The sequence below is a fragment of the Bos grunniens genome, chromosome 23 (assembly GCF_055505025.1).
Source record: "Bos grunniens cultivar Pamir isolate PY7600 chromosome 23, Bosgru_T2T1.0, whole genome shotgun sequence".
Lineage (NCBI taxonomy): Eukaryota > Metazoa > Chordata > Mammalia > Artiodactyla > Bovidae > Bos > Bos grunniens.
In genome coordinates, this window is record NC_141187.1 from 24,293,632 (window position 1) to 24,316,604 (window position 22,973).

Consider the following 22,973-nt stretch of genomic DNA (forward strand, 5'->3'; position numbering starts at 1 on the left):
AAGGATGAGTCATGGAAGAGAAACAACACTCTTCATCACAATTAGTAAACTGAAAGTCACTCAGTCGTGTCCAACTCTTTTCGACCCCATGGACTATACAGTCCATGGAATTATCCAGGCCAGAATACTGGAGTCGGTAGCCTTTCCCTCCTCCAGGGGATCTTCCCAAACCAGGGATTGAACCTAAGTCTCCTGCATTGCAGGCAGATTCTTTACCAGTTGAGCCACAAAGGAAGCCCTCATCACAATTAGAGCTGATACAAAACTAACGAGGCAACTTGGCTTATCAGCAAGAAGGTGATTTTCAGAAATAAATCACACCCAATCATTTTAAAGCACATTATCAGTTACAATGCTGGTTCATACATATTTAGCCCCCATTTAACATTACCTGGTTGTGAGAGAGAACAGAATGGTGAAGTAACTTGTCTAAAGTCACAGAGCTAATTTGTGGCAGGATTATGCATTCTTCATCATCTTCCACTTGTTCAAAGGGAAATCAAAAGAGAGAAACTTAGCAATTGTCTAAGGACCACATGAACCCTATAACCAGAAATGACTTGGAAAGAAGGGGCATTATCACAGGCTGCCAAAAATGGCAGGACGAAAGTAGGAAAAAAAAAAATTTTTTTTTTTAAACAAAGCATCCTGTTAGGTAAGATGTGCAATAAAGCAGGATTGGTGCAAATTTCTGGACAATATCCGTGGGCATTCCAGGCAGCAGACAGATAGTAGGAAACAAAGGAATAAGGTAAATATGGATGGACTAGGAGTTTCAAAACAAAACTATTCAAGGGTAAGTAAAAGACAGACGTGAGGTCTAAACAGCATGCACAGAGCGTGGAGATTCGGCAAGATTACATAATGAAGTCAAGAAAGTGTAAAGGCAAACACTAGCACAGCCAAGTTGAAGAATAAAAGGGAGATTGCACCAGAGATTAAGATAAATAAAATAATAAGCCATTGTTCCAGTACATAAGGAAGAAAAGGTCAATGGAAAAATAAACGGGACCTCTGAGAGGCTGCTGGGGTAATTGACAGAAGAAGCAGACAAAGCTCTTTTAGTAAAAAAAAAAAAAAAAAAAAAGGAGGCCTTGGTTGCCTGGATGCCTCAAAGCTCCCCAAGGTTACTAGGAGGGAGAAGAAGCAGAGGCAGGGGCTTGGGGTCAGCAACTAGGCAGACCCACAGTGGGTGGTTAGAAGGTAGGAGGTGAGACAGGTACTAGGGTGACCGGAACTTGAAACACTGAAGATGGAGAAGCACACGACCCTCCTCTCCCCGACCACATCACTAAGAAGATGCCCAGGATATTGAGCCCAAGGTGAGACAAAAGCCTTTGGAAATTAGAAGTTGTTTGTTCTTGTTCTTTAGTTGCTCAGTCATGTCCGACTCTTTTGCAACCCCTATGGCCTGCCAGGTTCTTCTGTCCATGAAGTTTTCCCAGGCAAGAATATATTCAAGAATACTGGATCCTTCTCCAGGGGATCTTCCCCGACCAGGGATTGAACTCGTGTCTCCTGCATTGGCAGGCAGATTCTTTACCACTGAGCCACAGGGAAGCCAGAGATTAGAAAGGAGGGAGATAAATGAGTAGGATCCCAGGAAGCATATGGGGACTCTGGGGCAAAAGTAGGGGGAGAGGAGAAGGAAGGGGAGGAAATGAAGAGGGGAGAGAGAGTGAAGGAGTGAATGAGAAGATATGAAATTCAAAATTTTTTACAGACCAACATGTTAATTAAATCAAGGGAAAATACTTATTAGCCATAAAAGAAAGTGGGGTGGAGGGAGTGAGCTGTCCATTCCCTGGATCCTGAAGAGAGGCCCTGGACTATGTGGATGCAACCACAGGCGTCTGAGGTGCAGCTCTGGCCCTGGCCCTGTGGCTTATTTAGTTGTGTGACTTTACACTTTAGCAAAGGATAGGATCTTGTGGCCTCTGGAGTCCCTCTCAGCTAGATTTTCTTTGGTGCCATCTGTTCAAGGGCTGCAAAAATGGACCCTAAGGAAGCGGGGATGTCCTACTAACAAAACCTCTCTTAACAATTGCCCTCCTTTCGAATAATAATACCCAACACTTATTAAAAGCTCCCCTCGATCCAGACTGATTAAAAGGACAGATAGATAATAAGATTATTTTTCCACTTCAGCCTCACAACAGGCAGAGGAGCTAAGCGTTAGTAATTTATCTTCCGTTGTACAAGTGAGAAAATGAAGTAAGTTGCTCAAGTAGAATCGGGGATTGAAGCTCAGATTGTGTGGTTCCAAATCCGGCGGTTCTACAGCAGCACTATTAGCCATCTCAGTTACAAAGGGGCCCGGGAGGCCCGCGGTGGAGCCAAAACCACAGCCGCCGCAGAACTGGGAAGGACGTAGGAGAGGAGCTTGGCGGGTACCTCTGGCCGCCCCTGCGGCCTGGCTCCCGGGTTCGCGCCGCAGCCTCAGAGCGTCAATGCTGGGGCCGGCCGGCCAGAACCACTGTCTCCCGGGGATAGAGCCAGAGACAGACCGTCCTGGGGGTGGGGAGATGGGGGGCAGACTCAGGAAGCCCCCCACACCAGTAAAGGGAGGGGCCAGATCTGGGAACCTGGATTTGCAGCCAAGAGTGTCAAGACGATCCTCTTTTACTACTACAGAAAAAACTTGGACCGGGGGCCTCGATGCCTCGATGTGGGTACCTCGTGTGGGTGCGTTCTGTTAGACATCTAGAAAGGAATGGAGACTGGGCATAAAAGGAGGAAATTAAAACCTGGTAAAAGTTTAGATGCAGGAGAAGCCAGAAGATGTAGTGAGGAGGGGGACGGGGGAGAGAGATCTGGATTTGAATCCGAAAGTCACTGAGTTCAAAGCTCCTGTGACCCAGGCGATCACTCAAATCTCTTTGAACCTCACTTTCACCGCTTGCCCACCTGCTGGGCGAGGGAGAGTCTTGAGCAGCCGAGCGCTTCAGGGTTCTTGTTGGCGCTCACACCTGTCTCACACAGATAGTAACACACTGTACCTACCTCATGATGCTTGACTCATACGGATGCTGGAAGGATGTGTAGGGTGACAACGCTCCTGAAGAGCTCGGAACCGAGCTCACACGTAGAAGTGCCCGGTGTTAGTGTTGCTGTTACTTAATTGCTACTCTTTGCTTTATCAAAAGAAAGTAACGGGGAGAGAGTGTGCTTTCGGGATCAGAGCAGTCAACACTTGTAAATGTGCTTTAGTAAACGAGGGCTCAGGATACTGGAACTCCGGCCGGCTGACTTTCCAAAACCCCTAACACTCTCCAAGGTTAGACCAACGGAGGGAGGAGCGAGCGACGCAGCGCGGTCGTTTGCGAACTCACGCGTTTCTTAGCTAAAAGAGGCAAGTTTCCCTTGGGAGAGCAAGGCCTCAGCTTCCTGCCCAGGGAGAGCGCAGCCAGCCGGGAGACCTCCGGGCGCCGCGCCCTCCAGGGCTCGCCCGGCTGCCTAGGGTGAGCGCCCCCAGACCGCGCGGGGCTGGCGCCCCCAGACCCGCGGGGCTGCGGCTGCGCCGCGGGGAGAGGGTGGGCGCCCCGCCCCGGCCCAACTTAGCAGCTGCTGCAGCAGGGCGAGGAGTCCGCCCTCTCGGATGAGGGCCTCCGCTCCAAGTTGCACTGTTATCAAAGGGAAGACTTCAGACGAGAGAGTTCTGCCGCTTAATTTTCGACTAATACGTTCGCGGGGCTTTTTAATTGCTTGCAAATGCATTTTCTCTGTACGATTACGGAATCCGCGTTGCCTGTGGGCTGCAAGGCTACGGCGGAATACAGATCCGCGTTAGGCCTTTGACAAACAGCCGAGAGGGCGGGGCTGTAGGGTCCTGCCTGAAGGTTTTATAGGGGGGGGAAAAAAGTTTACAAAAAGGAAAGAAAGAAAAAGAAAACAGAATTTGTTTGTTTGATTTTTAAATCAATGACAACCCTTAAACTGAAATGACTGGCGAGTCTATCAGAAATGTTACTTTCTCCTAAATACCCCACAGTTCTTTCTAAAAATAGGCTGCCGTTTCTCATTTGCAATTAAGGTAACCTTTTTTCTAAAAGTGGACCTTTTCTTGTGGATGGATGGATGAATGGGATTGGGGGTAGGGAATACCCCCAAGAGGAAGAAGAGTTAGCGAATCCTCACTGGAAAGGCAAGGGGAGGGACCCTTAGAAAGACTTCCAGACTCAGCACCAGCTTAGGCAAACAGAAGAAAGGCAAGTTATTCATTTTTCTCTAGGGGTAGGGGTAGGGGAATCTGACCGCGAGCGAGCGCTTTACCTACTCACGTTGCCATGACTTTTCTCCTGTAATATCCCGGTCCATGTAACTGGATCAAGTTTTAGATTCCTGGCTCCCACCCGAATTTTCCTGATATTTGGAGCACTCTTCTCTCCCTAGCTTGTCTAGTCAGGAAAACTGAATGAACCAGGGATTATGATACTGTCTGGTGGACCCAACTTGTCTCCCTTTCCACCACCTGAAGGATTATTCCCCCACCCACCCACCTACCCACTATGGGGAGATGCCAGGAGAATCACACCAGAATCACACCAGTAGGTCCTTGGATAAGAAGATGCTTCGAGGTCAATACAATCCTGAAGGACTGTGAAACAGGGACCCCTGTGTGGTTGGCTCTTGGAGACCCTAGGCTGATGTCTTAGAAGGCTATCCAGCTCAGAGTGCTCAGAAGGTGAGAGATTCACAGGGTGAGGGCAGATAGAACCAAAACACCACCCAGATAAGACACCACTAAGATAGGACACTGTTTTTTGTTGGTTTTAAAAATCTCTAAAGGCACCTCTTCTCCTTATGTGCATCTGAAATAAAAAGTAAAAGGAGATGGGCTTGAAAGCTTGAAAGGGCCAGGAGAGGTACTGATGAACAGGTTTAACACCTCCTGGCCACTCTGGAGAGAAAATATTGGGTCGTCAGTGTTTTGCTGTTTTCCTGTACAAGTATCGTTCTGAAGCCAGGTCTTTGTGATCGTAAACATTGTCTCCTATTCTGCCATCTCATGTCTGGGTTATGGAATCATATTCCCCCACTGGGAACAGACCACACTAAATTTCATTATTAGAGAATGTACACAAGGCTGTCTTAAAGCTTGATGAATTCAATCTCTACCTTCCTCTAAGGAGGAAGGAAGAAAGAAAAGAAATGAGGAAAAACGGAGAGAGGAAATAAGAAATCTTGGTTGGTGTATGTGAATATACAAGGAAGGGGTTTTTTTTGTTGTTGAAAAATGCCCATGTAATTACAGTCCTTAACTACTCTACTTCACTTAGCATTATGCAAGCAATTTTGTAGGGGAAGTCCATTCAAGCAACAGGAAAAAAAATGTCCATTTGGAGGATCAAAAGGAATTCCAAGCAGGAAGAAGCAGGAGGAGGAGGAGAAATATATTTTAATAAAACTAGGGATAGGCCCTTGCTTGTTGCTAATTGTCTACAAAACTCAAACGCACAGTAGGTGGCAGACCTTTTCCATGGAGATGCTTGGGACTGGATGAAAACTGAGGTGACCGATATGCCACCAGCCTAGAAGATCCCCTGGAGAAGAACATGGCAACCATTCCAGTACTCTTGCCTGGAGAATTCCATGGACAGAGGAGCCTGGTGGACTACAGTCCATGGGGTCACAAAGAGTCAAACTCGACTGAAGCGACTTAGCATGCATGCTCTCAGAAGCCCAGGACAGGTCCTGAGCTTCCCGTATCAAAGTCTGAACTATAGGAAACCATTCAGAAACCCTCTTCTCCAGCTCTGGATCCCAACCAAAACAGTTAGTATAGATATAAAGATTTCCCTGCAGATCTGTAAAGCGACTGCAGTGGAACAATCCCTCCTGGAGTGAGGAGCATAGAATCAGAAGGCAGAACAGAAGCGCTGGGTGCTAAGAGAAACCCTCTCCAGCTTCTAGGGTTCCAGGCTGGTGCTCTGTGCTTTTATGAGCCATCTCGAGTGGGCGGGAGCCAGCCGAGCCTCGGGGCTCAGGCTGAGATGCTCACTATCGGTTTCCTGAGGGAGGGAGCCCCAGGCAATTGTCACTGTGTCTCCAACTCGCCTTGGCCAGTTAATTCAATTACGCCGCCCGCTGGAGAATGTGTGGCCAGTCGCTCTCCCAGAAAGGGCCCAAGCAGAGAAAGAGGAATGAGCTTTGCTGAAAAGCCCAGCCTTTTAGATCAAGCAAGATGGCATTTATTAATTGCTTAAGACTATTAATTGGATGGGAAGGGAAGATGGGGGAGGGGTCTGTCTGACAGAAACAAATCCTGTGTTCTCATATCACACACAGAACACATACACACACACAGCACACACACACACACAGCACACACACACACAGACACACAGACACCAAGCACAGCACACACCTGCCTCGATGAGTTTCTTTAGAAAAGGGGCGCGTTGAGCAACCCCAGAGCAGATGGAAGGGAGTTGCTGACCAGTATGTGCATATGGCACACATGATTCCCCCAACTTCTCTTTCAGGGACAAACAGCTTTTTTTTTTTTTTAAGTTGGGATGAGGCGAGAGGAAGCAGTTGGTCAAATGGGGTTTCCCTACAGTTTTGAGACGCTGGTGCGGGAAGCTGGGGCAGTCGGGTGAGAGGAGCACTTTCCAAAGAACACGTGGGTCCTGGCAAAGTAGACTTCTAAGCAAAAAGAGAAGCACTTTATCCTCCACACTTCATCACCTTTAAATACAAGTTATTATTATTATTATTATTTTTATCCTCACCCTTCATGATCTTTAGTTTCCTCTAATATCACGGTGAGGGCAGCGGTGGGGGGTTGTCTTGTCGCGGGGAGGTCTAGAAGCATAGTAAATGAAGCCCTGGGCGTCTTTTGTCTTGGCACCTAGAAGTCACTCCTGAGAACAGAGAGGGGTTAGGGAGTGGAAGGGAGAGGTACATTCACCAGGACTTCGGTGATGTCCAGAAGGATTCAGATGGCCGAGGCAATCAGAGGTCATTCTGTGGATGTACTCATCTCGAGGCAAAAGCTCATCACCGGGAGGATCAGAAGTGCAGGGGCTGGCTGTGGATCTTTGCCTCGACCGGGACAAACGCAGGGCCAAACAGGCTGGGACAAGCAGGCAGAGCAGGCGGCCAAGATATCTTGGGCCTCCTGGTCACTCCTGAGGGACAGGGTTTTGCGTCTGCTGCCTGGACCTAAGCCGGGGAAAGAAGGTCCCTTCAACTTCAGTGGAGATGTATCTGACAGTAGGGGAGCTGGGGGAGGGATTTGCAGCTTGTCTGAGAAGGGGCCATCCTTCTCAGCTGGGACTTACTGGGAAACCGACAACAGTCACCCAGGGAAAGAAAGGGTGTCTGGCCATTCCCCAGGTAAGCTTCAGGCCCTACACATTCTTCTTCTGCGGGGGAAGTATTGTAGGGGTGGAAGTTCCTGCTGGAAGGTCGTGGGAGCAGGCTCCCACGGACAGTTGTTTTGTCTGTGGGCTGAATATAGAGGCCTTTCTTGGTCCTGCCAAACAAAAGGTTTCACTGCAAGCATTTTTGGAAGTCATCTTCTCAGTGGCAATGGCCCTTCTCTTACCCCTCCTACTTAAAGATCAAGTTGGTCGGTCATTCTTGCTTTTCATCTTCATTGGGCTGGTTTCATTAAACCAAAATATGGAATTTCAAGAAGTTGGGAGGGGGGCACGTGCACACCTTGAAAAGGGCAGCAAGTGTTGGCAGCTGACCCTTGCTCAGGACTGAAGCATCATGGATCTCCATTTCAGAAAGTGCATTTCAATTCTTGTCATGTGCCTTTGTCCATTTATATAAAGCGAAGAGCGCTGAGTGACAGCCCCAGTTAGCCTGCACGAGCAGATCCTAATAAACCCTCCCAAACCCCGACCTAAAAAAAAAAAGAAGCCACATGCCTGTTTGCCTGCGGCTTATTATTAAGACACCTTCTTAGCTTAAACACTTAAAAGCTAACCAAATGAAATGGCAATTAAGACCAAATTACCCCTTCTATCTCTGAGATGAGTCTGTGGGGCCAGCCAGTTCTTAGGAGATAGGCAGAGTTGGCTAGCGGATCAGCAGAGCCTCAGTATTGAGGGCCTGTAGCCACAGCTACCCCCTCCAGGCGCTAGAGCACTTAGTGTGGGAAGCTGAATTTTGAACAAAGTAAAGCTCAAACACTGTTTGGAAGTTGAGAAAGCCACCAAAGAGACCAAGCTAGGTGTGCACTGCCTCCTTTCTGCCCTCTCTTTGTAAAATATTACACTCAAACATATAAGGGTTATTTAGGGGGTAATGGTGTTTAAATACCTTGTACCAGTGCTAAATGGTCCACACCCCACCCCCTATTTGGCAGTCATTCTGAAAAAGAAGAAGGAAAATACAAAAAGAGGGGGAAACGGGTTGGGTTGAGAAGTGGAAGACAACGTTTCACCTAAACGTAGAATCTTGTCACAAGTCTTTATTCTCTTATATTTTTCTTAAATATATTGCCAGTTACACTATTTCTTTATGAGGGAAACTGGGGACTGCCCATCATAGTTATTTGTTTTAAAGCTGCTGCAAGTGTAAGCTACTGCCAGGTGTTGCCTTTCAAAAAAAGGGAAAAGAACCCAAATTCATGTAAATGTGGACAGAGGAGTATTGTTCCCACTTGGGCAAAGGCAGATACCCCAATCTGGGTGAAATTGATTTGGGTGCTTGTTGGAAAAAAAGCAGCTTTCAGCAACCAGGAAGTGGAACCAATAGGAATGAACACTTACTTGGAAAAGGAAGCTTTAATTAATATATATTTCTATCTCTAATATACACACAGCAGGGCTAGATCTTTATCTTCACAATAAAATGTGTGCAAATGCTCTCTGCAGAGATGAGTCCCCACCTCAGTCGGTATAGAAAAGCATGATAAAGGTTGGAAAAAATGGATAAAAATGTTGAAAGAACCTCCAGTTCCTTATTAGGCGAAGATACAATATTTATTCCTTGTCTCCTGGGATAAATCTCTTCTGCCTATTGTCCTCCCAGTTCTCAGTGCTGATGCTTAATTTTCAAAACTTCTATATTACCAAGGGACCTACGACATCAGCCAAAGAAATACTCAGCAAGTACAAAATCTGTTCCAGGGAGCTGCTTTTGTGCAGAGGGAAAATTTTGTTCCTACAGGTTTTTAAGTGAGTACGAGGCAAGGAGCTATCTGATCCGGGCAAAGCCATTACAATTTAGATCTCTATCTATAGAACATTTTTTTTTTTTCCTTAAAAAAATTGGAAAATACAAGAAGTTTGGATTTTTTTCCTGATTCTTTTTTTGGAGGGGGAAATTGCATCGTAAGCTTTCGGAGAAACCCAACATGTCAACTACCTTTCCGGGACTAGTCCACGATGCCGAGGTATTATTACTTTTTTTTTTTTTTTTTTTGAGCGCGCGTGTGTGTGGCGGCGGTGGTGGCGGCGGCGGTGGCAGCTTTCCCTGTCTCTAATCTATATTGGACCGTTACGTTTAATTATAATCTGGCTTTCGGGGGGAAGTTAAGGAAGGAAAGGGAGGAAAGTTCGTTATGACATCTGTCGCCAGGAAGGGCAACTCTCTGCCACGTTAAGAAACATTTGCCATAATGAGGGGGAAAAACATAATCCTAATAATAAAGAAAGGGAGGAGGGGTGACGAGAAAGGGATAGAGATGGAGAAAAGATACTCAGAAACACAAAGTAAAGAGATTGATGAGGGGGGGCGGGTAGGTGGCCAAGAGGGGTGGGGAACACGCACCTCGTTTGGAATGGGCTTATTCTAGAAAGTAAAGCAGAACAGGGGGTGGGGGGCGTCGGATTCCTTGCCCCAAATGGTTAAGAAATGAGCAAGTTGGACGATTTGCACAGACTGGATTAAAAAAAAAAATACATAGATAATGATTTTGAGAAGCTCTGGCAGACCATCCCGGCAGGGACCGCCGAGCCATCTCGCCGTTGGGAGCGGGTTGGTGTGGCTCCGAGGCTCCTGTGGACTCGCTGGTTCTGCTCCGGGCAGCCCCGGAGTCAATGGCAAACCTGGCTCCCGGAGCCCAGCTCCCTGTGCAAGTCGGGCAGGGGCTGAGTGTGTGTGTGTGTGTGCGCGTGTGTGCGCGCGCGTGTGTATGTGTGTGTGTGTGTGTCACCCGCACCTATATAGGGTGGGGGATTTTTTTTTTTTCTTCCGCGCTCTCGACTGTGAGGACGAGGCCGCCCACCCCCAGTCCGCCTGCTCGCAGCCGCTCCCTGGCAAAGGCGCGGAGCCGGGCTGCGGCTCGGCCCGAGCCCTGCGCGCTCGCGCCGCTCGGAGAGCCAGAGAAAGCTCCCGGGCTCCGGAAGAGCTGCGCCTCGGTTGCAAAATGACAAACCTCAAGTTTTTCTGCTCTCCCCTTTCCCCCTCTTCCTTCCAGATACGTCACGACGGATCAAACAGCTACCGTTTGATGCAGCTTGGCTGTCTGGAGTCCGTAGCCAATTCCACTGTCGCCTATTCCTCCTCCTCCCCTCTAACTTACTCCACCACCGGCACCGAGTTTGCGTCCCCCTACTTCTCCACTAACCACCAGTACACCCCGCTCCACCACCAGTCCTTCCATTACGAGTTTCAGCACAGCCACCCGGCCGTCACTCCCGACGCCTACTCTCTGAACTCGCTCCACCACTCGCAGCAGTACTACCAGCAGATCCACCACGGGGAGCCCACCGACTTTATTAACCTGCACAATGCGCGGGCGCTCAAGTCGTCCTGCCTGGACGAGCAGAGGCGGGAGCTGGGCTGCCTCGATGCCTACCGCCGTCACGACCTGTCCCTCATGAGCCATGGCTCTCAGTATGGAATGCACCCAGATCAAAGACTCCTGCCAGGGCCCAGCCTGGGGCTGGCCGCCGCGGGAGCCGACGACTTGCAGGTAAATAAGCATGCGGCGAATTTGTCTGCGCCCTCCCCTCCTCTCCCTCCCCCTCCCGCACCATTAATACTCCGGCTGTAAGCCGTCTCCTCTCTCTCTTCCTCTCTCTCTTCCTCTCTCTCTCTCTCTCTCTCTCACACACATACACACACCACTTATGGAAAGTTATCAAAACAATTAGAGGAGGCGTGTGCCATTCTGTCCGTCTCATTGGAGCAGGCATTTCACCTGGACGCTCGGGAGTCCGGCTAGCTGCGGGGCCCCTACTTCCCGTCGGTCTGCACCAAGGTCTTTTGTGAATCCGCATTTCTGTCCCTGAGGGGATGGGGTGGGGGAGATCAAGGAGGCTGGGGTTGAGCCAACTGGACTCAGAGTAAGACCCGATAAGTTGATGACCAATCGCACCCTCAGTCTCGGCGCTTTGCTGGGTCTACCCGAGTATTTCAGGCATTTGTCCCAGACTGAGCTTGTGGGGAGCTTACTGTGAAGTAGGGGAGCTGGTTTGCTCCAAAACTTTGCGGGGCGGGATGGGGGGGAAGCCCTGAGCTCCAGCGAAAGTTTCACCAATACTCTAGATTGCTGTGAAAAGTGAAAGATCCCAAATGAAATCCTCAAAAATGAACCCCAATAAAAGCCTCTGCACGGTGCGTTTGACCCGGGTGCAAGCTTGAACCCAATTCTCGCTGCCTGAGGAGTGCCCACTCTCGTCACCCGCTGGACGATTCACAACTTTATTATTTTTTTTCTCCCGTCTCTTCAAGCCATTAACTTTTACATAAGATGCAACTCCTTAAAGAGAAGGAAATGAAATAAGGAAGGGGGTGGGGGGAGAGAAGATGAATAAGAAGGGAGGAAGAAAGAAGAAAAGATAGGTAGAGAGGAAAAGAGGGGAAAAAGAAAGAGGAAGGAAGGAAGGAATTCACATTACAGTGAAGGCCATGACTCAATCAGATGATGTACTTTCTCTCTTTATGTATTTTTGCACATTGTTTGCCAACAATAGAATTTATAATTATGTAGATACACTGTCACAGCCATATTTCCAAGTCTACACATGTCCCAAACAGACCCAGAAGACACAAATTTGTAACTTCTTTTGGCTGAAATTACAGCTTTGCCTGTGAGTCTGCACAAAGCTGGCTACTTTCTCTAAGGTCCCCAAAGCGAAAAAGGAGATTCTGGAGGAGCAGGATTTGGAGACAGAAGAGATCCCTCGTTGCGCACAGAAAATCTTTCCCCCTCACTTACCTCTGAGCAAGGGATTATTTTAAAATTAAAGTGAAAGCCCTTACAGTCCCAACAAAGAGCCCAAGCCACAAGATCGGTGCACAAGAAAAAAGATTTGGCTCCATAAACCTTGACTTTCTACATTTACATTCACGAAATAATTTTATACGCTCAGGGCATTTTTACATTTTTCACAAGGATCTCCTTATGTCTCAAGAGGAAAAAAATCTGCCATTCAATGCTTAGCTCAACTAAAACCTATTTACTTCTTTTAATAGCCGCGTCTGCTGCTGATTTTTTTGTATCTGTACAAATTTTTTTTCTGTGCTAGGCACAAAGCCGGGTATTTTTCAAAAGAGGGGATTAGAACATTTGCAAGCACCAGACAAAGAGCGAATCCCGTGCAAAAGAACACCGTAGTTTATCCAATTTTCGACTTAGTGCCATTCAACTGGTCATTTATGCAATGTCATCCGACCAAACAACATGTTTTACTTATGAGGGGGGAAAGTTTGTTAAGTGAAGAGACCAAGATTCGTTTCTTCTAAGAAAATAAACATCTTAACGGTGCGCCAGAGCCCAGGAGGAAAAGCGGTTTCCTCCCTTGGAGAGCTTCTGGGCCTCTACCATCTCCATTTCAGATATTTTGTAAACCTTTATTTTCATCCTGTTTGTTATGTTTTTTTTTTTTTTAACATTCTTAACCTACCTTTTCCCATTTATTGCTCACACTGAGGGAAAATTCATACAGAGAGACATACTCCAAGATAATAGCAGGAATGGAGAACAGAGGTATATGATATATTTATGTATCTATGTCTATAGAAGTGTGTATATACATTTTTGACAAAGATAGGGATATATGGAGAAAGTTGTAATTCTGGCAAGTTATTTTCTTCCACTCCTCCTGGACTTAGTTGTCAAAATGAAAAAGAAAAAGTCATAGCTACTTTTAAAAGAGAAATGGGGAGGGGATGTGTGGGAGAAACCCGTCTCTCTCCTTTTATTTCTTCCTTTTTAAAACATTCATCAGCATATGCCTCATTTCCAATGCAACAAATGTAAATATACTTTTCCCTGCACAGAATTTTAAGTGAAAGTCCAATGGTTTGGAGGGCGGTCTAAGTCTGCCTAACAGATGCAAACAGTCTTGTGGCTTCAGTTCCATCTTTGAGTCCCCTAAAAAGATTTGCTATGGCCAACAAAGGAAACTGTCACACCTTTTCCCATCACCGCTTTAATTTATGCTCAGTCTCTAAGTTTTTTTTTTTTCATATTGATTTGATAATCACTTTAAGGCAGAACAGTTAAAATAAGAAAGAGCTCATGAGTAAGTTGAAAAGGGGGGTCTTACAGGCCTGCCTCAATATGGTGAAAATGGGGAAGCAAAAGGGAGCCAGGGCTGTAAAGGTTGTTTTGTAAAGTGGGTTTTTATTATGCACCGACTCTCTCCGCATTTACTTAACTCTTCACGGGCTGTTGGGTAGGTTAACACCCTTCAAGGCCTCTTTCAAGTCCAATACCTCGTTTGTTTGTAAAGGAAAATGAGCCTTTAACACATTTCGACTCAGGAAAAAAAAAGAGAGAGAGAGACAGAAATTTTTATTTTTCTTAATCAAAAATCAGCAGGCCTTTTCCTTCTTCCCAGCTCAAATGATCCCTCAATCCACTAGGAGCTTGAAGATATACAGTGAGTGACTCTGAAGGTGTTCCCTCCATAAGACACATTTTGGGTAGCATGATAGGATATTTCTACATCTGGGGTAAAACAGTACCTTCATAAGGTACCTTGAATCCTGCACTTGAAATAGCTCCTCTGAGCTCCCAAGAAACCTGCAGTGCCAGACTTGACACTTCCAGTGTAATTTGCTCCATGCAGAAAGTGCTGTGGAAACTGTCTATATGTATGCTATGTGCCTTGATGGAGACTTAAAGGGCTTCTCATTCTCTTATGCCAAGATAAAAGGCACTCAGGTGCTTTGAAGTGTAATATTGTATGGTGCTGTAAAATGCATACCTTAAGATTTATACAACTTTTAGATTGTGGTTTTTCTGGCAATTTTTTTCCCCTTACAATAGTGTGTGCTGCCAAAGTTGATTCAGCTCAACGGTTGCTTTTAAATGTCTACTATGGGGTAATGAGGATATGGGGTTCAGAGTTGGGGCAGATTGAAAGACTTAACTCATGTATCTGTTAGTATCCATATGAGTGATTGTATTTCTTTTTCTTTCATTAAGGGCTCTGTGGAAGCCCAATGTGGGCTTGTTCTCAATGGCCAAGGTGGTGTGATAAGAAGGGGTAAGTAACAACATAATGAAACTAAACATTCTTCTCTCATCTGTTACTTTGTTTTCAAAGTCCAGCAGTGCTTTTAAACATCAGATCCCCACCTGATGATAAAGAAAACAATGACTCTTGGTCAATTACGCCTGTCCCACACAGGCATACCCACATTAAAAAGCTTCCCTTACTCCACTGAGGCTTGAACGAGCCTGTTCCCCAAAGAGAGTGATAGAAGAGATTTGCTCTTCCTCAGTGAAACAGTGACAGAATCAAAGTTAGAGGCAAAAGAGAAAAGAAAAAAGAAGAAAAAAAAATCTTTCTCACAAACCCTTCCCCCATCATCACATCCTCGAGCAGAATTTCTGGTCTCTTTTAGCCCTAAATGTGCCAGCCACAGCCTGGGTGTTTGAGGTGTTGGTGTTAGCTTGAGGCTTTGAAGGATTCTATGAAAGGCTAAATTCATTGGGCTTCAGGGAAAACTAATGAAACACCAATATTGTAGCTGCCCTTATTTTTCTAAGTGTCCAGAACATTTCTTTCTTTAAGGGAGGGTGAGAAGAGGAGGTGGTGTTAACTGTACTGGATAAAGCTTTCTTGTTCCCATCTGTTGAGGAAAACATCTGAACCCAGAGTTACCCATGGAATGGGAAGGTGGGGGCAAGGCAAGAATGGAGAGCTGTTGATTTCGGCCCAGACACTGAAGAGGGCTGCATCTCAAATGTTCCATTTTGACAAAAGGTTTTGAACTATGACATTTTATGAGCCTCAAGGCAATGCCAATTTCACTGGCTTCCTCACTTCACTGTACTCAGAGCTTCTGAGGCTTATTTTCCTAGCAAGCTGAGTAACCCGAGGAGCACACAAGGCAAGGGGGACCAGCTGTTATCCCAACTTCATACGAATTAATAAGACATGGCCTATTCACCAGGACTAATTCCAGCTCCAGGGCCACAGTTGTCTCTAGTAACTGAACGACTAAAAACTGAGTCACTCCTGGTGGCACCAAATAAATGTTCTTCAGTCCCTCTCCATCCCTTTCAAAGCTTATTGAAAGACTACAGTGCTTTTCCAAAGAAAGGATTGCATGGATAGGAAGCATTGGTTTCTTTCATGTTTAAACTGCAGGTTTTACAACCCAGTGTCCAGTGTGAAACATCCATTTAAATTGAGGTGGGAAGAAAACAGAATGTTTTCCTTTGAGAAACTATTGTCAGAGTGGATATTTGGGATTTCCATTACATGGAAAATGGCTATTTAAATCTGTTGTTTCACCCTATGGAGATTTGAAATTTTTTTTTTTTCCCCCCACTGCTAGCGTTGTTCCACGAAGATTTTTTTAAAATGAGCCAGATTTAAGCTTGTCAGCTAGGCCAATACTCAGCCATATTGAAAAGACATGAAATAGGCCTAGACTAGTGAAAATTGAAATAAAATATACATATTGTTGGAGCGAGGGGGTTAAAACACACAGTGAAAGAGGGACCAGGTGACAAGTGTGTTGAGGCGGCCACACTAAAGGTGACGCCAAGCAGTCAGGGCGCACGAAGATGTCGGTGGTGCTGAAGGACAGCGCCACTAATTAGCGCCCGGAGCCGGCTCCTCGCAGAGCCCGACTCGCGCTACTGCGTTTTTGCGTTCAGTTCCGCGCTTGCTCCAAGATCACCTTTTCAAATGCTTGGAAATTGCATCAGATCATACAATAGCTGACAGGGGGTTAGAATTATTTGAGACCCAGGCGGGGAGCTGGAAAGTCTGCACAGGCTGCTGTGCAATGAGTGGAATTTTTGAAGAGATCTACGGAATAGACTTCACCAGCTATTCAAGAAAGGCCAACGCTCTCCAGTCACCACAAGAAGGGAACTGCGTTCCTATCCTCTCAGAGCCACAGAAATGGTTTTCCTTACGTGATGTTTGATTGCTCTTGTAGAATTCGGTGTCATTCACCTAAAAATCACAGCTGAATGTATTTTAAACCAAATATTGATCTTTTAGAATAACAGCAGGGCTCCAAGCAAAAATGGGAGGTAACTTGGGGTTTACATCTCTATTGTTTGGCTTAAACCTGATCCATCCCCCTCCATGCGAAGGAATTCAGAATTTAGCTGCTGAGTCTATTCCATTTCCACGTGTCTTAAAAAAAGACCAATTAACTTAGTTGTGCCTCAGAGACCAGGGAGTGTGTCTCTGTGTGTCTGTTTACTCTGAAACGATCAATGTTCATGACAATTTACAAATGGATAGCAAGGAAGTCTTGCATTAAAAGGTGGTGTTTCTCCTGCCGCTGGCCCAGGTCCTTCATCTTAAGACTCGTTTTTCAAGAACAGTTAAGGAAGTTTGTTGTCTCTATTGTCATGGCAGCACACAGCATTCTAATATCCATAGCTCAAGTCACCTTTGTTCATCAAGAATTGGGAGGACTTTAACTCAAGCGCTTTGCTATATGACCACACTGTGCAATGTAGCTCAGATGGAGAAGTCTGTTTCTCGTCTAATTCATGCTTTGCAGGTGACTCACCATATGAAACATGATTTGAAAAGCACCACTTTTTGCCATTGTTTCTCTCCTGCTGAGCTCTTGGATAAACTTAAATTTCTAAAATTTGCAATGGGAGAAAAAAAAGAGATTCTCTTTTACTTCTCAAGACCCCTGGATGCTCTTCTAGAAAAAAAGATCCCTTAATGCCCTACACAAATTCACCAGGGAGAAGCTGTCCTGTTTACAGTGTTGTGTGTGTGCGCTTGTTGGGGGTAGGGGTATCTCAGTTCTTTAAATTTAGCCACTTCTGTTTGCAAAGAACAAAATACCATTTCCTTGACTCACTTTGGTAAGTACCAGTTACATTGTTTTTGCCTATAATGAAGCCCTATAGCCAAAGAAAGCGGAAGAGGGGCAGCGGCGAGGTAATTACCACCTAGATAAAATATTTGCCACCGCCTCGGAGGTGCAGCTCCCCGCGCGCTCACTCTCGGTTAATGGTGTGCACGATTTTGCCCGCAGCTCCGCCACTCCAACCATCAGAACCAATAATCTTTACTTTACCCTGTGCTCGCCTATCGATAGCTTCTCTCGCCTCCGGCATCGGCTTTGATATGTTAATATTTCTGAGTAGCAAATTCTGCAGAGATCATATTAATGTTGTACGTACAGAGTGGAGCTTTGCCTTCGTTGAATATTCAGATAGTGGGTTTCAAAAGGCATCTCTTGAAGAAATGAGGCTTCTATTTACAGGAGTCGTCTGTGTTTTTAATCATTAAAAAAAAGAAAGAAAGAAAGGAAAACCCACTCTTCTTTTCCCCATGAATCTTCTGAGGCTCCCTCATGGCCCCCTCCCCTTTGTCAGATGCTGGTCCCTTTCATTTCTGGCTCTGAGAATTTAATAGAGGGAGAACAATGTTGATGACGACGATGATGATGATGAAGCTAATAATGAGTGTATCCAGATTGAAATCGCAGGGGTAGGGGTTCAATTGGGTAGGGGCTCCTGGCTTTCAGAAGAGAATGGAGATTAGAAGAGAAGACATAGCTGTTCCATATTTGGGTGAAAAAGTGACATTTTGGCCCTGGTTTTTTTTGTGTGTGAAATCGGGATGGCAAACTCAAAAAAAAAAAAAAAAAAGGAAGAAAGAAAAAAATGAAAAAAGTGAAGAGGGGAAGCGCCCTTGTTTCGCTTTGTGATCACTCTGCCTTGCAGCCCCAGGCTAATTTCAGAAGCTTAAATACCGCCATAGCCTCTGGGCCACGCGGAGAGGGAGCGGACCCGGCCACGGGCAGGCAGGAGCGCTTACCGGATTGCCCGTGGCTACACAAAATACAAACTACTTTGAATCAAAACATTTTTGGGGAATTAATATGATCTGAACTCTGCACGTTTTAAGAGAGTTGGAGTTTGTCAGATCGCTTAGAGGTGACTGGCACGCCAGCGGAGGCATTTACGCTGCGGTACAAACATTGTCAGATCTGATTTAATTTAAAAAAAAAAAAAAAAGCTTCCGTGAAATGGAGCTTAGCATCAGTCGCCCAGTCTGCCAATAACAGTGGATGGGCCTGATCGCTCTTCCTGTCTGCTGCCTTCATGGCTGCCCACAGGCGGCTTGGGCAGGAAGATGAACTTTCTTCTGCTTTTTCGGTTTTCGTGAGGGTCCTGAGTTTTGGAGCTGGATTTAGAGAGAGCCTTTTGGCTCTTTCAGCAGGTCTTGAAAGGAGTAAGATTGAAGCGGGGTGAGAAGCCTTATTCCTCTTCTTTCCTCAGAGCCCAGGGAATCGCTCTTAAACCGCCAAAACTCATTTCTGTGGCTCATCCATTGTGAAAATATTGTCAGAAACACACCAGGAGCCTTACCCGTCTTGCATTACCCAAATTCAGATGCTGCAGATCCAGAATTCAGTCTCCTTTAAGAAGTTTAAAATTCATGTAGGAGAGGATCTAGAGGCCTGGTTTGTGGGAAATCTATTTTACGGGGAAGGGGGACTACTTTCCATAGCCTACCGCCGCCTCTCTGAATTTCGTTATTGCTTTGAACATCACCAAAAGCCCAAGCACTCTCTGCGCTAGGGAATGGGGATTAATTTCACCCCCTGCTCCCCCCCCCCCCCACCTCCGCTAACACACACCATTAAACATCCATCGCCACCTTAAGACAGTAGTCTCTCTATGCAGACTTCCCTTTCTTTTGTTCTGCGTGGAATCCGCACCCGGAGAAGCGCACTCAGACCTGGTAATCCAGTAATACCTGTTACTACATAACCTTCTCCTAAACACTGCAACTCGCTGCAGATACAGCATCTCGAGGCCTATTTAATTGCAGTTAAGCCCCTATCCCTTTGGTGTTTGATTACAATTAACATCCGCTTTGCGTGGAGGAAGGGGATTCATGGGGGGTTTGGGATGGAGAAGGTCGAGAAGCTAGAGAGGAAGCAGCCGAGAACGATCCCACCTCACCCCATTTACACGCGCACCTCGCAGAAATGCAGCCGAAGAACAAACAGGGACAGGAAACTCCTGTAATCGCTTACACATTTTTTAATGTGTCAGAAAAAACGAGCGATCACTGGAGATGAAGAAGGAGGGAGAGAGAAAAAAAAAAATCCCTGCCGTTTGTATTTCTTTCATTTGAATTGTAAACATCTGTTTGGCTGTAAGGCGAACAGAACATTTATTTTGCTCTCAAGATTTGGTCTAATTATGTCAACACCGAGGCGGCGGCGATTGGGGCGGCGCTGCGGCTTTGGAGAGGCTGCGCGCACGGGCCCGCGCCCGGAAGCCCGCCGGGAAGTATTGATCGCACCTGCAGAGCGCGTGGGGCCTCTAGCCATCACCCGCTCTGTTCCGAGACGGGAAGGCACCCAGTGGGGGTGAGTAGCCTAGAGGCAGCTTTAGGGGCTCCAGGGGAGCCGCAGTTCCTGGGAGAGGGCTCGGGCTGTTTCCTCGGCCTTAATTGCCTGGGAGGAGAAGAAAAAGCGCGCCCAGGCAGCGGCGCCTGGCTTTCCGATTCCGTAGCCGCGCACAAAGTGGGCGGAGTCTTGTCGCGCTCCAGCGCTTGCACCCAGCGCCGCGACGGCTGCTCAGCACAATGGTGGGGTTGAGTGGCCTAAACCCAGGATACTGAGGGCGTGTGCCTCCGTTTTGCCTATTTACCTCCTTAAGTTAAATAGAGCAGGTGAGAGCATCCCACTTTTCAGATGGGCAGACTGAGGCCCAGAACTACTCCCCTAAAGTGGCATGGTTCACTAGATGGCCAACGTTTTACTTCTTTCCCGCCCTGACACCGTCCCCGGCCACACCAGGAGAGGCGCAGCTCCCTCCCCGCGCTGTTTTTAGCTTCATAGGATCTGACAAAATCTGGCAGCTGGAGGATCTGCCTCTCTGTATTTTGTGCTGGTTTTGCCCCACATACCGTCTTTGGCTGACTTTTCAATACAGCTGTGGCAAAGTTATCCCTTTTATGATAGCCATGTCCTAGACAAGTGACCTTGAGTAGGTGATTTCTTATGCTGTTACTATAGCTACCCATCTGAGTTTGAAGCCTCACTGAAAATAGGAATCTCTATTTCCAAATTTTGATTTTTAAAATAGTAAGTCCGGTGGAAGTATTATTGCCTCTGCACACTATGAATGGAAAAGAGATGTACTCTTTGGAAAAGAGAGCTGGGCATGAGGACTTTGGCCATGGCAGCAGAGATGCCCCTAACTGGAGTGCTGGATCTAGAATGAATATTGCATGATTTCAATCAGAGCTGACATGCAATGCAGGTACCATGAGGAACTTCAGCTAGTGACACTGGGGAGGAACACTGTCAATGGCTTGGCATCCTTGACCCTGGCATCCTTTCCTTCTTTGAAATCTCATCATTGTCATCTGGATCCCCTTAGAGATGTCCCACCTTCATTCCAAATGCAAAACTCTGGTTATGTTGACCTGTGACTCTTTTCTTCCTCCTTAAAAAATAAAGCACTGGGAAGAAAGACATCAGGTTCCTTGCGCTGCTGTAAACTCTACAAGTTGCCAAATCTTCAGCCAGGACAAGAGAGTTCCCCAAGGCTGCAGCAATGCCAAGTATCAAAGTAACAGAAATTCCCTTTAAAGATGCTGTGACATAAAAAATAAAAGACTCTGGAGTTGATGGCTAATCCTGAATACAAAATAAATCCTCCAGGCAATTTGTGTGTGCATAAAACATATTCTTAATATGCAGTCTGTGTGACTTACCTAATAAATGCTTATTTGAGCATAAGCCAGAAGACTAACCTGGAAGCAGGGGAGAAGGCCTAGGGTTCAGGGATTTCACCTTTGGTTAGGTAGCAAACTCAGTGACTTCCTTGAAAGTAGCTGGCTTTTAGCATGCGGGTTCACTTTGTCCAAAGGGAGCAATTTTCCAGTTGGAGAAAGCCCAATTTAACTTTTTTTTTTTAATTTTTACAAAAATTACAATCTTCTTCATCTCCCTAAATTTCATGTCTCACCTACCATAGATTAGCCAAGATAGGAAAGTTCTAAAACTATGCCCTTTCCTTTCTTGGAAAACAGCACATACACTTATAATAAACTTGAGACCAGTTGAGTGAGATTCCTGTGTCTTCCACTGTGTACTGGCTAGTGTGCAAGAGAAGATTTATGCAAGAATATAAATTAGCTAATGATTCATAGTGACCACAGGGAAAGGCTCATTTTCAGGTGAAAACGTGTGAATTTTTAGCAAAAATATTATCATTTCTTTTTTGTTTGTTTCTGGCTCATGGGGCCCCCAGCAGTGCAAATACAGAGTCCTAACCCACTGAACCTTCAGGGTATTATCTTCTTAATATTTCTGCTTCAGATAAACTCAGTATGACCTAAGTTCTGAAGCTCACTGTGTCGTGATTCTTACATGACAATAAAATCCAGATTCACTGATACCTAATTTACTTTCTTATTCATCTCAACTTTTGAGTGGTTGCTTGAGTTTATTTATTTAATTTTGGTTGCATTGGGTCTTTGTTGGGCTTCCCTGGTAGCTCTGCTGGTAAAGAATCCACCTGCAATGCAGGAAACCCCTGTTCAATTCCTCGATCGGGAAGTTTCCCTGGAGAAGGGATAGGCTACCCACTCTAGTATTCTTAGGCTTCCCTGGTGGCTCAGATGGTAAAGACTCTGCCTGCAATGTGGGAAGCTTGGGTTCAATCCCTGGGTTGGGAAGATCCCCTGGATAAGGGCATTGGTCTTTGTTGCTGCATGTGGGCTTTTTCTACTTGTGTTGAGCAAGGAACTACTCTTCGTTGTGGCGACATGCCTTCTCATTGTGACAGCTGCTCTTGTTGCAGAACTCAGGCTCTAGGCACGCAGATTTCAGTAGCTGTGGCACGTGGGTTTGGTTGCTTCACAGCATCTTCCTGGACCAGGGACCAGGGATTGAACCTGTGTCCCCTGCACTAACAGGTGGATTCTTACCCAATGTGCCATCGTGGAAGTCCTTAAAATACATTTTGCATCTACAAGTACAAAGTGAGAGCATCAGTGAAAGTATGATGGTAGTTTCTAGAGCATTGTGTGCAAAGTCACTCTGTCCTGTCTGAGTCTCTGGGACCCCATAGACTGGAGCCCTCCAGGCTTCTTTATCCGTGAAATTCTCCAGGCAAGAATACTAGAGTGGGTAGCCATTTCCTTTTCCAGGGAGTCTTCCTGACCCAGGGGTCGAGGTAGGGTCTCCTGCATTGCCGACAGATTCTTTATCATCTGAGCCACCAGGGATCTACTTCTAGACATCTGGGGAAATTATTATTGCTATTATTATTATTGGTTTTAAAATCTTCTCTGAGAATATGAGGTGAAGAAGCACAGTTGAATTTGTATTCCCTGCTCCTGAGGCAGGCATTTGTATGTTTTTTCATTATATTGGCTACAAGTTTAATTACCAAGAAAAAGATTCAAATCTGATCATTGAAACTATTACCTTTCAGATTTCAAACTGAGGGCAAGTTTCCAAACTCTAGCATTGGGAATTTAGCCAACGGTACATGGCCCATCTTCCAACCTGTAGCGAGCTGGCTGCTTGGATATTCTCGTTATCTTCTCTTGTGTTTTGGGGTAGGAGGCATTCAGGGTGAT

General features: G+C 46.1%; 1 protein-coding gene across 1 annotated transcript in view; it reads left to right on the plus strand.

Moving 5' to 3' along the window:
• The first annotated feature begins 10,151 nt into the window (after positions 1–10,151).
• The window catches only part of TFAP2D (transcription factor AP-2 delta), a 58,837-nt gene continuing 46,015 nt past the window's right edge, over positions 10,152–22,973 (plus strand). The window contains exons 1-2 of the mRNA XM_086370754.1: positions 10,152–10,879; positions 14,345–14,405. Coding sequence (XP_086226880.1) covers positions 10,331–10,879; positions 14,345–14,405 — 610 coding nt within the window. The 5' untranslated portion in view covers positions 10,152–10,330. The remainder of the gene's footprint in view (positions 10,880–14,344; positions 14,406–22,973) is intronic.